At 48.4% G+C, this 12,029-nt stretch overlaps 1 protein-coding gene and 1 long non-coding RNA gene across 3 annotated transcripts in view; one reads left to right on the top strand and one right to left on the bottom strand.

The window, feature by feature from the left end:
- The window catches only part of Il20rb (interleukin 20 receptor beta), a 28,755-nt gene extending 26,915 nt beyond the window's left edge, over window positions 1-1,840 (top strand). Inside the window, exon 7 of the mRNA NM_001033543.3 lies at window positions 318-1,840. Within this exon, the coding sequence (NP_001028715.2) occupies window positions 318-434 (117 nt within the window). The 3' untranslated portion in view covers window positions 435-1,840. The remainder of the gene's footprint in view (window positions 1-317) is intronic.
- A 4,692-nt stretch (window positions 1,841-6,532) lies between these two features.
- Window positions 6,533-9,600, bottom strand: Gm28166. 2 transcript variants are annotated; one of them, XR_871066.2, is made up of 3 exons: window positions 9,117-9,600; window positions 8,092-8,145; window positions 6,533-7,898 (listed from the first exon to the last, which is right to left on the bottom strand). It is a non-coding gene; the product is annotated as a predicted gene 28166 (long non-coding RNA). The 2 variants fall into 2 exon arrangements; XR_003948210.1 differs by having other exon boundaries at window positions 6,533-7,890.
- Window positions 9,601-12,029: the final 2,429 nt, after the last annotated feature.

The raw sequence follows: 12,029 nt of genomic DNA, 5'->3' as shown, positions 1-12,029 counted from the left end.
TATATAAATGCTGAACAAGGGATCAAGGAAAACTTAGAATGCCATCTAGGGCCTGAACATAAGAGCACATGTATCCACCTACACATGTGAAAACACAGAAACACACACAAGCACACATGCACACATGAACACATACATGCACATACACATGACACACACACGTGCACACATGCATATACACATATGCACACATTCATGAAAGTGCACACATGTGCTTGAAAAGGAAGTTAAATAGTAGGGATTTATACAATAGTCTTTGTTGCTACCACCACTCAAGCAATGTCTAATGAATAATTTTTATGAAAATGATTTTTTAGAAAATAACCAGTTCGTCTCAGAAGCTGATCAGCTGCAGGAAGGAGGAGGTGGACGCCTGTGCTGTGGCTGTGCTGTCCTCGGAGCATCTCTTTGGGGTCTGGATCTCACAGACTTGAGAAGGACCTGATGGATTAACAGCCTGGTCTGCAGGACCCAGAACCCTGGATGGGGTGGGTTGTGTTTCTGTTTTCCTCTGTGGACAAAAGACAAAGAGAAGTAACAGGAGCCTACTGTGTGCACGTCTAGCAGTGACCGTCAGAGGCAGAGTGGCGTGACCATCCAAGAGTGACAGAAATAGTCTAGAGAGGTGATCCCCAGACACACAGTTACCATACGCTCACTGAAAAACAGTGGAGAAAATGGCTTCATACCTCGGACCCCCGCTTTGTCACCTGTAGTGGGGATTAAATGGTTTCTCCCCTCATCTCTGTGTGTATACAAACTCGCACTTGCAGGTTGGCAAGGAGACTGGTGGCACTGTGCACAACGGTGAGTTCAGATCATGCGGACTGTGGGGCATACGCGTGTGCTAAGAATGATCAGAGTACTCAGCCGGGTGCAAAATCTCAGCACTTTGGAGGAGCGGGAGAGAAAATCACAGCCTAGACGACACGGTGAAACCCCATCTGAAGTAAACAACCGAACAACCAAGAGTAATAAACCTCCTTTTGTCAAATCAAACTCAGACCACTGTTGGTTTGGACTTCCCTCTTTACAAGAGGAAACCCGAGGAGGGACGGAAGAATGGGAGGGCTGTTTCACTTCAAGCCAAATCCTGTCAGCACGCTCTGCTGAGGGTGACATCGAGAGAGGCCGTAGCCCGTCCATGATGGGACATGCGCGGATGCTGCTGTGGGTTCATGAAATGTCATCAGATCCTAGGACCTTGTCCACAGTAAATCACACCAGCTCTCTTCCTAAGGACAATTCACTCAGGGTTTCTCAGTCGCTCTCAGGTACTCATCAGGAACCCCTGACTAGAGGCATAACCATCACTACCTCCAGGCAGCGAGGGAGGGGTGGAGGACAGCTTCAGTCAGAGGAGGATGAAAGGAGGTGGCTTCATCTCTCTCTGCAGAGTCAGGCTCACCACCACCTCCCCCTCTGGAACCTGGAGCTGGCTTGTCTCTGCCCCAACTTCCTGGGCTTCACCAGCCAGACAAGGGTAGAGACAGTGTAACGGTTTCAACCAGGTGCTTCCAGTCCGTCTTCAGCACAGATGCCAACGGCCTCATCTCTACTTTGGGGACTCCAGGAGAGATATGTAGGGGTGTGGGCAGATATGTAGGGGTGTGGGCTGAGGCTCCCTGCCTTTGTCCTGTTCTGTATATTTCTGCCTTGACTCTTTTGTGAAGCGTGTGTTAAATGTTATATTTCAACTGGTCTGGAAATGTGCTGTTTACAGAATTAAAAATTGCATACTTACATTAACCTTCATCTTTTCTCCCCTCTCTTCTCTGCTCCCTCACCCCAGGGACTTCATTCCTCTGTTACCTAAGCTCAGAATAAAGAATTACCCCGAGCCTTCCTCTGTTACAGTTTCTCATGGGATGCTCCCTGGTTTTGCTGGCCTCTGTAGCTACATAAAGACCTCTCTCAATTATTCTGTTGTCTCTTAAGGTTCCCAACATGTGGATATTGGACCCCACCCGAACATCAGAAACAGAGCCTGCTCCTGATGGGGGGATAGCTACCTCCTCAGAGCTGGTTTACTCTCTTAGAACCCTCTTTCCTCTCTCTGTCTGTGTAACAGTTCTAATTGTCAGCTTGATGCTATCTAGAATCAGGCAGGAAGATTCTGAGTGAGGGACTGTCTAGATCGGGTTGGCCTGAGCTCAGGTCTGTGGGGGATTGTCTTGATTATGTTAATTGATGTGGCCCTTGCTTCCCACAGACCCAGATTCTCTACTTGTGCCTTCACAGAACACTTAGCATCATCCCAAAACAAAGTCCCGCTTCATGGAGCTTGGATTTCAATGAACAATAGGGAGATGATTAAACAATACGATATTACTAGTAAGCGAATTATTAGTATACCGAGAGTTTATAATAAGCCTTAAGAAAAAGTGAAAAGATAGAGAATAAAATTGGCCCAGGGCAGGTCACAGCCCTCTAAAGATGAAAATGAACACCAACACCGGAACCCACACTTCTGTCCCCATGTAGCCCCTGGTGTGAGAGATTATGTGTGATTTGAGTCACAGTAACTTGGCAACAAATCCTCAGGGGTATGCTGTCTAAAACAAAATTTATTCAGTGTTTGTACTGTTTCTATTGATAGTTCTTTAAAAAGTTATTTTCCTAAGCTATCAGATGAAGCAAATGAATACTCTTTATTCTGAAAGAACCTGACTTTGGGCATCAAAACTGCGGAGGGTCAATTGTGGACGTCAAAGTTTGCATAGGAACAGTGTGTTGTTAGAACCAGATCTTTGATGGCCAGGGTTAATGTCAACTTAAGATAGGCTAGAGTCATCTGAGAGGAGTCAACTTAAGACAAACCAGAGTCACCTGGGAGGAGGGAACTTCAGTTAAGAAAATGCCTCCACAAGACTGGGTTGTAGGCAAGCCTGCAGGACATTTTCTTAAGTAGTGAATGATGGGGAAGGGCCCAACTCACTATGGACAATGCAGTCCCTGGACTGGTCTTTCTGGGATCCATAAGATAGACAGGCTGAGCAAGGCCAATGGCCTCTGTGTCAGCAACTGTCTATGGGTTCCTTCCCTGCTGGAGTTCCCACTCTGACTTCCCTCTCTGATGGATTGGAAGTGTAAGCAAAATAAACCCTTTCTTTCCCAAGTTACTTTTGGTCATGGTGGTTTTTTTTTTTTTCTTCTTCCCAGTAATAGAAACCCTAAGACAAAATTAAACAATGGATAATGTGGAGTCACGCCTGCATAAAATGCACAAGTCTTTTGTGCCACCTGAAGTTGGAAGTCACACCATTTGAAACCCATAGTTTGGTGTTAAAAAAAAAAAGTGCTTTTGCTTTTTCCTGTTGAAGTGGCAGGGTAGAATCAAACCCCTCCACAATGCACACCGATGACGTCATTTTGGTTCTCAACGTTGTTTATCCTCCAAGAAGTCAAGGTTTTCGTAGAACAATAGCTAATTCTGTGTCTGGTCTGGAAGGGAAAGGCTTGTGGGAATTCTAGAACATTTACTCCTTGCTCCATCAGAAAACCAAGTTTTGAACAATTGGGTCAGTCAAAACTTTACATAACCAGTCTAAAAGGAGTCTCTCCTGGCCACAGGTGGGGCAGAGTTGAGCACGCCGAGGAGAAAGGCTATCCGTCAATAAAAATCTACCTGAAATCATCAGCCCATAGGGATAACCAAGAAGACGATGGGACAAACTAATTCTCAAGATGAATTAAGTCCAGTGAGGTGGCTCAGATGGCTAAAGGCGTTGGCAGAGCAGGCCTGGAGACCTGGGCTCAACCCACGCCTGGAAACCACAGAAGGGGCAGGAGGGAGCAAATGCCACAAAGGGGTTCCCTGGCGTCCGCACAGTGGCACAACACACACACACACACACACACACACACACACACACACACATGCACACACCCTCCACACACATACAAAAGTAAAAATTTGAAAGAGAGCAACAGTATGTATTTCTGCTGCTAACTTGTCAGGTCTTGGAAAGTATCTATGTCAAACAAAACAAAAAACAAACACCCTGACAGACTTGGCTCAGCTCAAGGAAGACTATAGGAGGATTATTGGTGGTTAGATAAAAGCCAGCTTTCCTCAGGAACTTGTGAAATGGGATTCCCTCTGCCAAAAGGAGTCGTGTCCCTTGCCTCTGGCAGAGGGGACATGTGGCTGTCCATTGATACATACCCATGGCTGCAGATCAAAGTCTATGCTGGCCTCCAGGTTTCCTCAGACCCTACTTACACCCCAAAGCCCAGGTTAGCACCCTGGCCCTTGCCACTCCTCCCCCACTTTGCTAACTCCCAGGCTGCCTCCATTCACAGGCTTCCTTCCTCCCAGAAACCAGCCAGCTCTCTATAAGACTTTTTCCCCTTTCCCTCGTATGCTATTCTATACCATACTCCTTGCTACTCTGGCTAGTCTCAAGACTATTCTATGACACACACACACACACACACACACACACACACACACACACACACACACACACCTTTCTCTCTGCTCCCAATAGTGCTGGCCATGTCCAATCTGCTTATTTCTCCCTCTGCTCTGGACTCTTCCAGGTGCCTCTGGATGTTCTCTCTGTCTCTGTCTCTGTCTCTCTGTCTCTGGGCCCCCCACCCCGCCCCCTTGCCCCCCTGCCCCATTCACAATAAAATCTTCCCCCAATCGTGGAGCGGCCAGTTTGGCGGCTTCCTTACTGTGTCATCGCTCACAGTACTCATTTGTGTTGGGCTTATTGACACACTCGTTTTATCATTGGAAAATGCCAGCAATTGCCAAGAGGTCAGTCACAGGCCGATTTCTCCTCCACCAGTCCCTGTCTCCAGACACCACTTGCATCCACCTGCAGGCCTGTAATTGCCTCTCTGGGCTCTCCATCGATTGCTTCCCACACGTTACTGTCCCCTGTCACGTCAAGCGCCCGTTTCCCGCACTTTACTGTCTAGTCAAGGTTTCTTGCGAAACTTTCCGTTTTACTGAGGAGTTGCAATGCCGATGATATCTCTCCTCTGTGATACTCCTCCCTTTCTCTTTAAAATAGGCGTCTTGTTTTCCGTGGGCCTATTTCCTTCTTTGGCCTGTGTGACTTTTCTGGGGATGCGGATCTTTTTCCTTTGAATCCGGCCTGACCTGATCCGGTGGCCCAATTCTACCGCCCACCCGGCGGGAAGCGACTTCATTGCGTCTACCGGTGTCTGGTGCCACCTTGTGGCGAATTCTGAAAAAAAAAATCCATTTGTTCCCACTAGAGAGGAAGCTCCGTGGGCTTCCCGATGAGAGAAAGGGAAAAGCCCAGGCTAGTTTTCCTGGAACCAAGGCTCAGTTGGAGAAAGTCCCCAGGCTTAGACCGGAACATAGAGTTTCTCCATTGTCACTTGCAAGTTTAGCTGCCACCATGTCCTCTCTCTCTGCATTCACTGACACCAGAGCATGTGCCCAGTGGTCCCTTTTCTCTGCCTCTGCTCTACTCTGCAAGCCACTCACCTTTATCCCAGTCGTCCACCCCCCCCCCCCCCCCCGATCATTCAATCTAAAGCATTGTGCATAGTTGGTGAAGTCAGAGCAACATCCCTGTTGACCCAAACTGTAGGTTTGGTTTTGGTTTTCCGGCTCCTGGGACCCTGGTGATTCCTTGCCAGAGTGGGAGGCTCACAAAGAAGATGCAATGTTCACTCCTTGCATCCCTTAGCGAGCAATCGGCAGCCCTGGGAGAGGCCGGAAACTGATCCACACAGAAGAGAACCTGAACAGAAGCCCTCCAGGGACCCGAAATAGCACGAGGTAGCTCTTACCTTTACTCTGCTACCTGAACTGCTCACCTACCACACACTACAGGCCTCGAGATTGCCTAGGGACCTTCAGCAAGTTTTTCATACTTGCTCATCCTAAGGTCGTGCCTGCAGCCGCAGCTGCACAAGGCCCCCCACCCCAGATCAATTTGTCCAAAGTTCAAGGATACTTTTAAGTTTACTTTGAGATCATAAATAAAGCTCCTAGAGAATGCTGAGTCGGGACTTTGGGGGCTCCGTAATTGATTTCAGGGGACAATTTGGGATTCTCTAGGAACAGTGCGCAGCCAGAATGCCACTGTGATTACAAATACTGTCATCTTGCTGGGCAGTGGTGGCGCACGCCTTTAATCCCAACACCTTGGGGGGGGGGGGCAAAGACAGGTGGATTTCTGAGTTTGAGGCCAGCCTGGTCTACAGAGTGAGTTCCAGGACAGCCAAGGCTATACAGAGAAACCCTGTCTCAAAAACAAAACAAAACAAAACAAACAAACAAACAAACAAACACTGTCATCTCAGGCCAGGTGTCCTGGCCCGCGTCTTTAACCCTGTCTGGAAAACAAAACAAAACAAAAACAAAACAAAATAAAACAAAACCAACCAACCGAACAAAAAGAAATAACTGTCATCACTCACAAGAACACACAAGATCAGAAACTGTAGCATTGTGAAGCTTTCACTTTTCAAGGGTTGATCTCAACTTGCTGTGACTCCCCCCTCTTTTTGTTCTCTTGTATTCATTCCCATTTGGGAAAACAACAACAACCACCAAACACCCCCGCACCCATTAAAACCCCTGCAGATTCTACCCTGTGCTAAAGGCTCAAAGTAAATGTCTGCCCAGTGAACAAAAATGCCAGGCGCTCATGGAGGTTCACACGAAGGAGTGAAATCCTTAGGAAAAAGGAGTCAGTGTCACGAGGGTCCTGCAGCCAGAGCTGAGATGACATGTCAGTGAGTGCTCGGTACACTTGAAAGTCAGGAGTCTAAGAGGGTACACAAATAGACACTGTCTGTACCGAGCTGCTGAAGAGAAGGAGGGAAGAGCTACCGATCATGTTGGCATCACGAGGCCAACACCCCCTGACTCTAGACAAAACAGAAGAGGAAGCACTCAAGGAGAACACAAGTGGACTGACTTTGCAACAGAAATATGTGGCTGGGCTGTAGCCCAATGGTTGTGTGTGGGTGTACGTGAGGCCCTTGGTTTGATCCTTGGAACACTGAGATCTCTTTGATCAGGGCTGTAAAACTGATGCGTGGAACCTGAGTTTGATGGGCCCTGGCTTCTGGCTCCTGGCTCCAGGCCAGGCTTCTCTATTTGTTTCTGCACACAGCTCTTAAGTTCACAGCTAAGCCGCTGTTGAAAAATAAAATTGTTTGGAATCTGTGTCTCATTTTCCCAACATTGATTCAAAGCAAAGATACTTTCTGAGTAACAGCACAAATCTCATAATAAACCCAAAGGTGACAAGTGAGTGTCATAAGTTCCAAGAATATTTAAGTGTTCAGCTTTAGTCATGGTGTGTGCTTGTACACACACACACACACACACACACACACACACACACACACACACACACTGTGAAGAGCTCTGAAAACTTTCAAACTTGGATTTTTTTGTTGTTGTTGTTGAGGAGATGGCTCAGTGGGTGGAGCAGTTGTTACACAAGTGTGTGGAGTGGACCGGGGATCTCCAGAACTCCTGTACACGCTGCGTGATGGTGGTGACAAGCCTGCAGTTCCATCTCCCAGAAGGCAGGGACAGCAGATGGTCAAGCTAGATGGTCAGCTAGACTAGCTGCATAGGTGAGCTTTGGGTTCAACTAGGAGATTCTACCTCAGTAAATAAAGTGGGGAGTGCAGGCTTAGAGTCTTCAAAATCTACTTTAATAAGGGTTCTTAAATGCTTCAACCACCCTTCTAGTCCACCAACCAAAGGCAGGGGAGAAAAGATGGTAAATAGGACGAGGGGATGTGGGCCTGTTTAGAAGTAGTTCTTTGGGCCAGTTCTCATCTTCATTTGCCAGGAGACCAGGAGTCCACTTCAGTAGTGTCAGGATACCGAACAGGAATCAACAGTGGTTGTGCGATCCAGCAGAAACAGCCAGGTCTCTGCAGAACTGCATGAGTCAGCGGAAGCTACTAGAACCAGCTGGGACCCCAGGAGAAGTTCTCTGCTGTGCCTCTCTCAATGAAGTGAAGATGAGCAAAGACGCCAGACCAACAAATCTAGCTGTGCTAGCATTCTATCACTATCCATTGAGTCCTACTTGTACTCTCTCCAAATATTACCTGTCCTTCCATGGGTCTTACCTCAGCAAAACACCACGTGAGTCTGCATCGCATGACACAGCCAGGGACTTCCACCTCGGGGGAGTGATCAAGGAAGACACATATCATCACCCTTGTGCCTCTTTAGGTATATGTGCACACACACCTGCACGAGCACACAACCCACCTGCAAATCTGCAAATGCACACACACACACACACACACACACACACACACACACACACACACACACACACACCTGAATAAATAAAATAACCAGATTTCTTTAAACACAACCGCAATCCTAAATGTGCACAAGACATTGGTAACTATTTATGGAAATGGTGGAAAATCTTCTGAATGACCCGTAGGAAGGTGAACTTTGATGATCTCTGCTAGAAGAGGACTCCCTGTCTTTCTGTGACCTCTTATGATAACGACTACAGAGTCAGCACAAGAAGTGACCGAAAGGCACTCGGGGCAGTTAGGCCGATGACATACACATTTTACCAAGTAGCACATGGCGTTAGGATTTACTTTACATTTTCAAACTTAATATTCACTTTTGGTCCTAATTGTGCAATCAAGAGTTTGAATTTTTTTTTCTAAGCCAGTGCCAATTTGCTTAAGCCTCCGGTCTGAGCAGGCCCTGGGTGGCCTAGCACAGCACTGTTTCCTTCTCTGTCTGTGTGGCCTCTGATTGCCTTGACCCATTTCCTCCCTGGGTGCGTTGGTTCTTTCTTCTTTCTCCACAGCTCCAGAGGCCCTCCACTGACCCAGCCTAGCTCAGCTCCTGAGCTTTGTAGCCATCTTAGCTCTGGGAACCAACATCTAGATCTTGGGTCCCCGATTTAGATTCTGCCAGAAGAGAATCTGCTTGAGCCAACACTTGGGTACCCATCCGGGGTTAGGTAATTTGGCTCAGAAGACAGAGCCCCGCCCTGCAACCAGTGCAATGGGACCTGGTCCACAGGGCGAGTGGAATCACCAAGGTTCCTTTCTCCGGGAACACTGCGATCCTTTGCGTCCAGGGAAAGGCTGTTTTAAGGGGAATGCTCTACACTCACCTCACTGCAGACCCTGAGTGCTGCTGTTGCTCTCTCTTGGGGCTTCCCTGAGGCAGGCAGGAGGCTGGGGATGAGGGACTGGACAACCGGGTCAGGTAAAGCCCCAGATTACAGCAGCAGGGCTTTCCCAGAATGCAGCTGGAAAATGCAGCAATAGGACCGTGGAATAGAGGTGTGGCCTGAGGGAGTGAGAATCCTGATGGCTTCCACCATGCAGGCCAGAGGGTTCTTCTCTTAACTGGTCTTTGATGCTCGGTGGTCACCATTCTTGATACATGGCTGAAGAAGAGAACCGACTTCCACAACTTGTCTTCTGATCTCTACAAGTGTGCTGTGGTGCGCGCGCGCGCACGCACACACTCATATAACATGGGTAATTTTGGTGATTTTGCATACATCTAAATGTCAAAACTTTCATTTAAAACTGATGCTGTACAATATAACGACGGACAGTAATATCTGTACTGATAATTTTCATTGGTTCCCTTCCCCCCATTCAGAACATCTTTACTTAAAGAGGAGAAACCCAGAAAGAGGCCACAAGAGAAATGAAAGAGCTTGTCTATCTGCCTATAGTGACATCCCCCCCCCCCCAATCCTCTAAAAGCTCCACATACTGTGTGTGTGCTTGATCCTGCCTGAGGTTGAAGTATTAGTCAACGAAGGAGATGGCGGCTGGGGGCCTGGAGGAAGGAATGATGAACTTCTTTGGGGTTGCATTGGTTTTGAGGTGCTGGGCTCGAAAGACAGGAGAAGTAAAGGTTCTGGTCTGTGGCGGGAATCATTGTTAGGGCCGTGCTAGTGGTGGGAACAGAGTCTCACTGCCTAGAGCTTGAGAAGGCTGGAGTGGAGGTGAGTGGAGGGTGGGGCTTGCTCCTCCCAAAGTAGGCACAGGAAGGAAAGAAGATGAGCGAGAAAGTTAGCTGGATGGAGTAGCCAGTCAGCCGGGGAAGTGCTAAAGTGGACAGTCTCCAGCCTCATACGGAGCGCTTGAAGATGGTGAATGTGGTGCCTACTATAAAAATAAATAAATAAATAAATAAATAAATAAATAAATAATAAGAGAAAGAAAGAAAGAGAGAGAGAAAGAAAGAGAGAGAGAATGAGAGAAAGAGAATGAGAGAATGATAGAAAGAAGCAAAAGACATGGAGAAGAGGTAGGAAGAACAACGCTCTGGGCTATGCACAGAAAAGGCTGCGCCTGTTTTGGGACAGATGTCGAAGACCTGGCTAGCTAGTTCCTCGTTCTATGACTGAGGACACATCCCTGCGTCCTTTCTTGTACTCAGCTCCTGCCCTAGAGGACAAAGGAGACAGGGCAAGCTGCCCTGAGGGGTCCTCCTGCTCTGATTCTGCAGGTGGGGGTCTCTTTCCTTCCATGCTGCAGGCAGGCCTTGCTCCATCCCCTACTGTCCCAGGCTTATCATCTGATCCAGAACAGCATGTGCGTCACCCCTAGGGTGGAGCAGCTCAGCACCCTGGAGAGTTGTTACCGCAGAGACAGTGGAGCTGAGGCAGTGAGGTGTTCTATTTAGGCTTAGTCTCCTGGAATCTGAGTTCTGGTTGAGCTATTTGAAAGTGTTGTGGCCTTGGGAAAGTCACTTAACTCCCCTGACTTCAACTGTTCATCCGCAAAATAGAGCTAACAGTATCTCCCACATCAGAATGACAGAGGCGAATGAGGAAACAGACGAAGTGGCCTGAGGGCAGCCACTACTCAATGACCCCAGCTGGCCTAAGCGTTTGCAGATTGGCCAGCTGTTCTGACTTCAATCAGGGTGACACGTGGCTCCTCTGACAATTAATGAAGTTCCTGAGGTAGTGCCCAGACCACCTTCTTGCTCCTATAATTTTTCGTTTCATTTTATTTTACATGTTCAGGTGTTTTGCCTGCATATATGTCTGTGTACCACGTGCGTGCATGGTGCCTGAGGAGGCCAGAAGAGAGCCTCGGATTCCCCGGAACTGCAGTTACAGATGCTTGCGAGTCACCATGTGATGTTGCAGATGCTCGTGAGTCACAGGACCCAGGTTCACCACTAATTGAACCTGGATCCTCCGGAGGAACAGCCAGGGACTTAACCACTGAGCCATCTTTACAGCCCCACTCCTTTCCCATAGATTCTGTAGGCTTCGGGCTTGGGCTGACCAGCTAAGCAGGCTGGACGGACAATGTGCTCACAGGAGAGGGAGCTTGTGAGCTGTACCCTTGGCACAGGGGCTTCCGAGCCCGTTGGAGGGCAGACGAGACCTCAGTGCTCGCACCTGCGGTTTGTATCTAGTCTCTCAGGCATCAGGCCCAGAGCACTGAGGTTTTTCAGGCTATTGAACGAGTCTTCCCTGCATCAACTGCCTGGAAAGAAGCAGCCGGGACAGGAAGGAATGGATTTCTGCTAAAGTCACACAACCATGAAGTCCTCCCATCACCCAGGGAAAACCATGCCATCCCAAAATGGGTTTGTCTACTCTGTCTGAGAAAGGACTGTAGTCATCCTACTGAGACTAAGATGTGAGCACACACCAAGTCTCCTCGGCAGCAGACTCCAAACTGAGAGGAGTGACAGCCTCGGCTTGGCTCCCCTCTCTCTTCCTCCCCTCCCCACCTCTTCCCACTTCTCACAGGAAACCACATTCTTTGTACTAAGAATGAATAAAGAGCGGGGGAGACAGCTCTATCAGCACGCACGAGGGTCTGCGTTTGATCCCTAGAACCCATGTGCACACATGGAATCCCCATGTTGGGGAGGTGGAGACAAGTAGAGGCCTGGCAGCCTCGTCTGCTTGGTGAATTCCATGCCAGCCAGGGACTCTGTCTCAATAAAAGGGTGGATAACTCCTGAGGAATGACACAAAAGTGCATGTACTCTAACACATGCGTGTGCGCACCCACCAGGCAAGCTGGTGGAGGACGGA

The sequence above is a fragment of the Mus musculus genome, chromosome 9 (genome assembly GCF_000001635.26).
Source record: "Mus musculus strain C57BL/6J chromosome 9, GRCm38.p6 C57BL/6J".
Lineage (NCBI taxonomy): Eukaryota > Metazoa > Chordata > Mammalia > Rodentia > Muridae > Mus > Mus musculus.
Note: the sequence above shows the minus strand (reverse complement) of the source record. Positions and strands in the feature narration are given on the sequence as shown.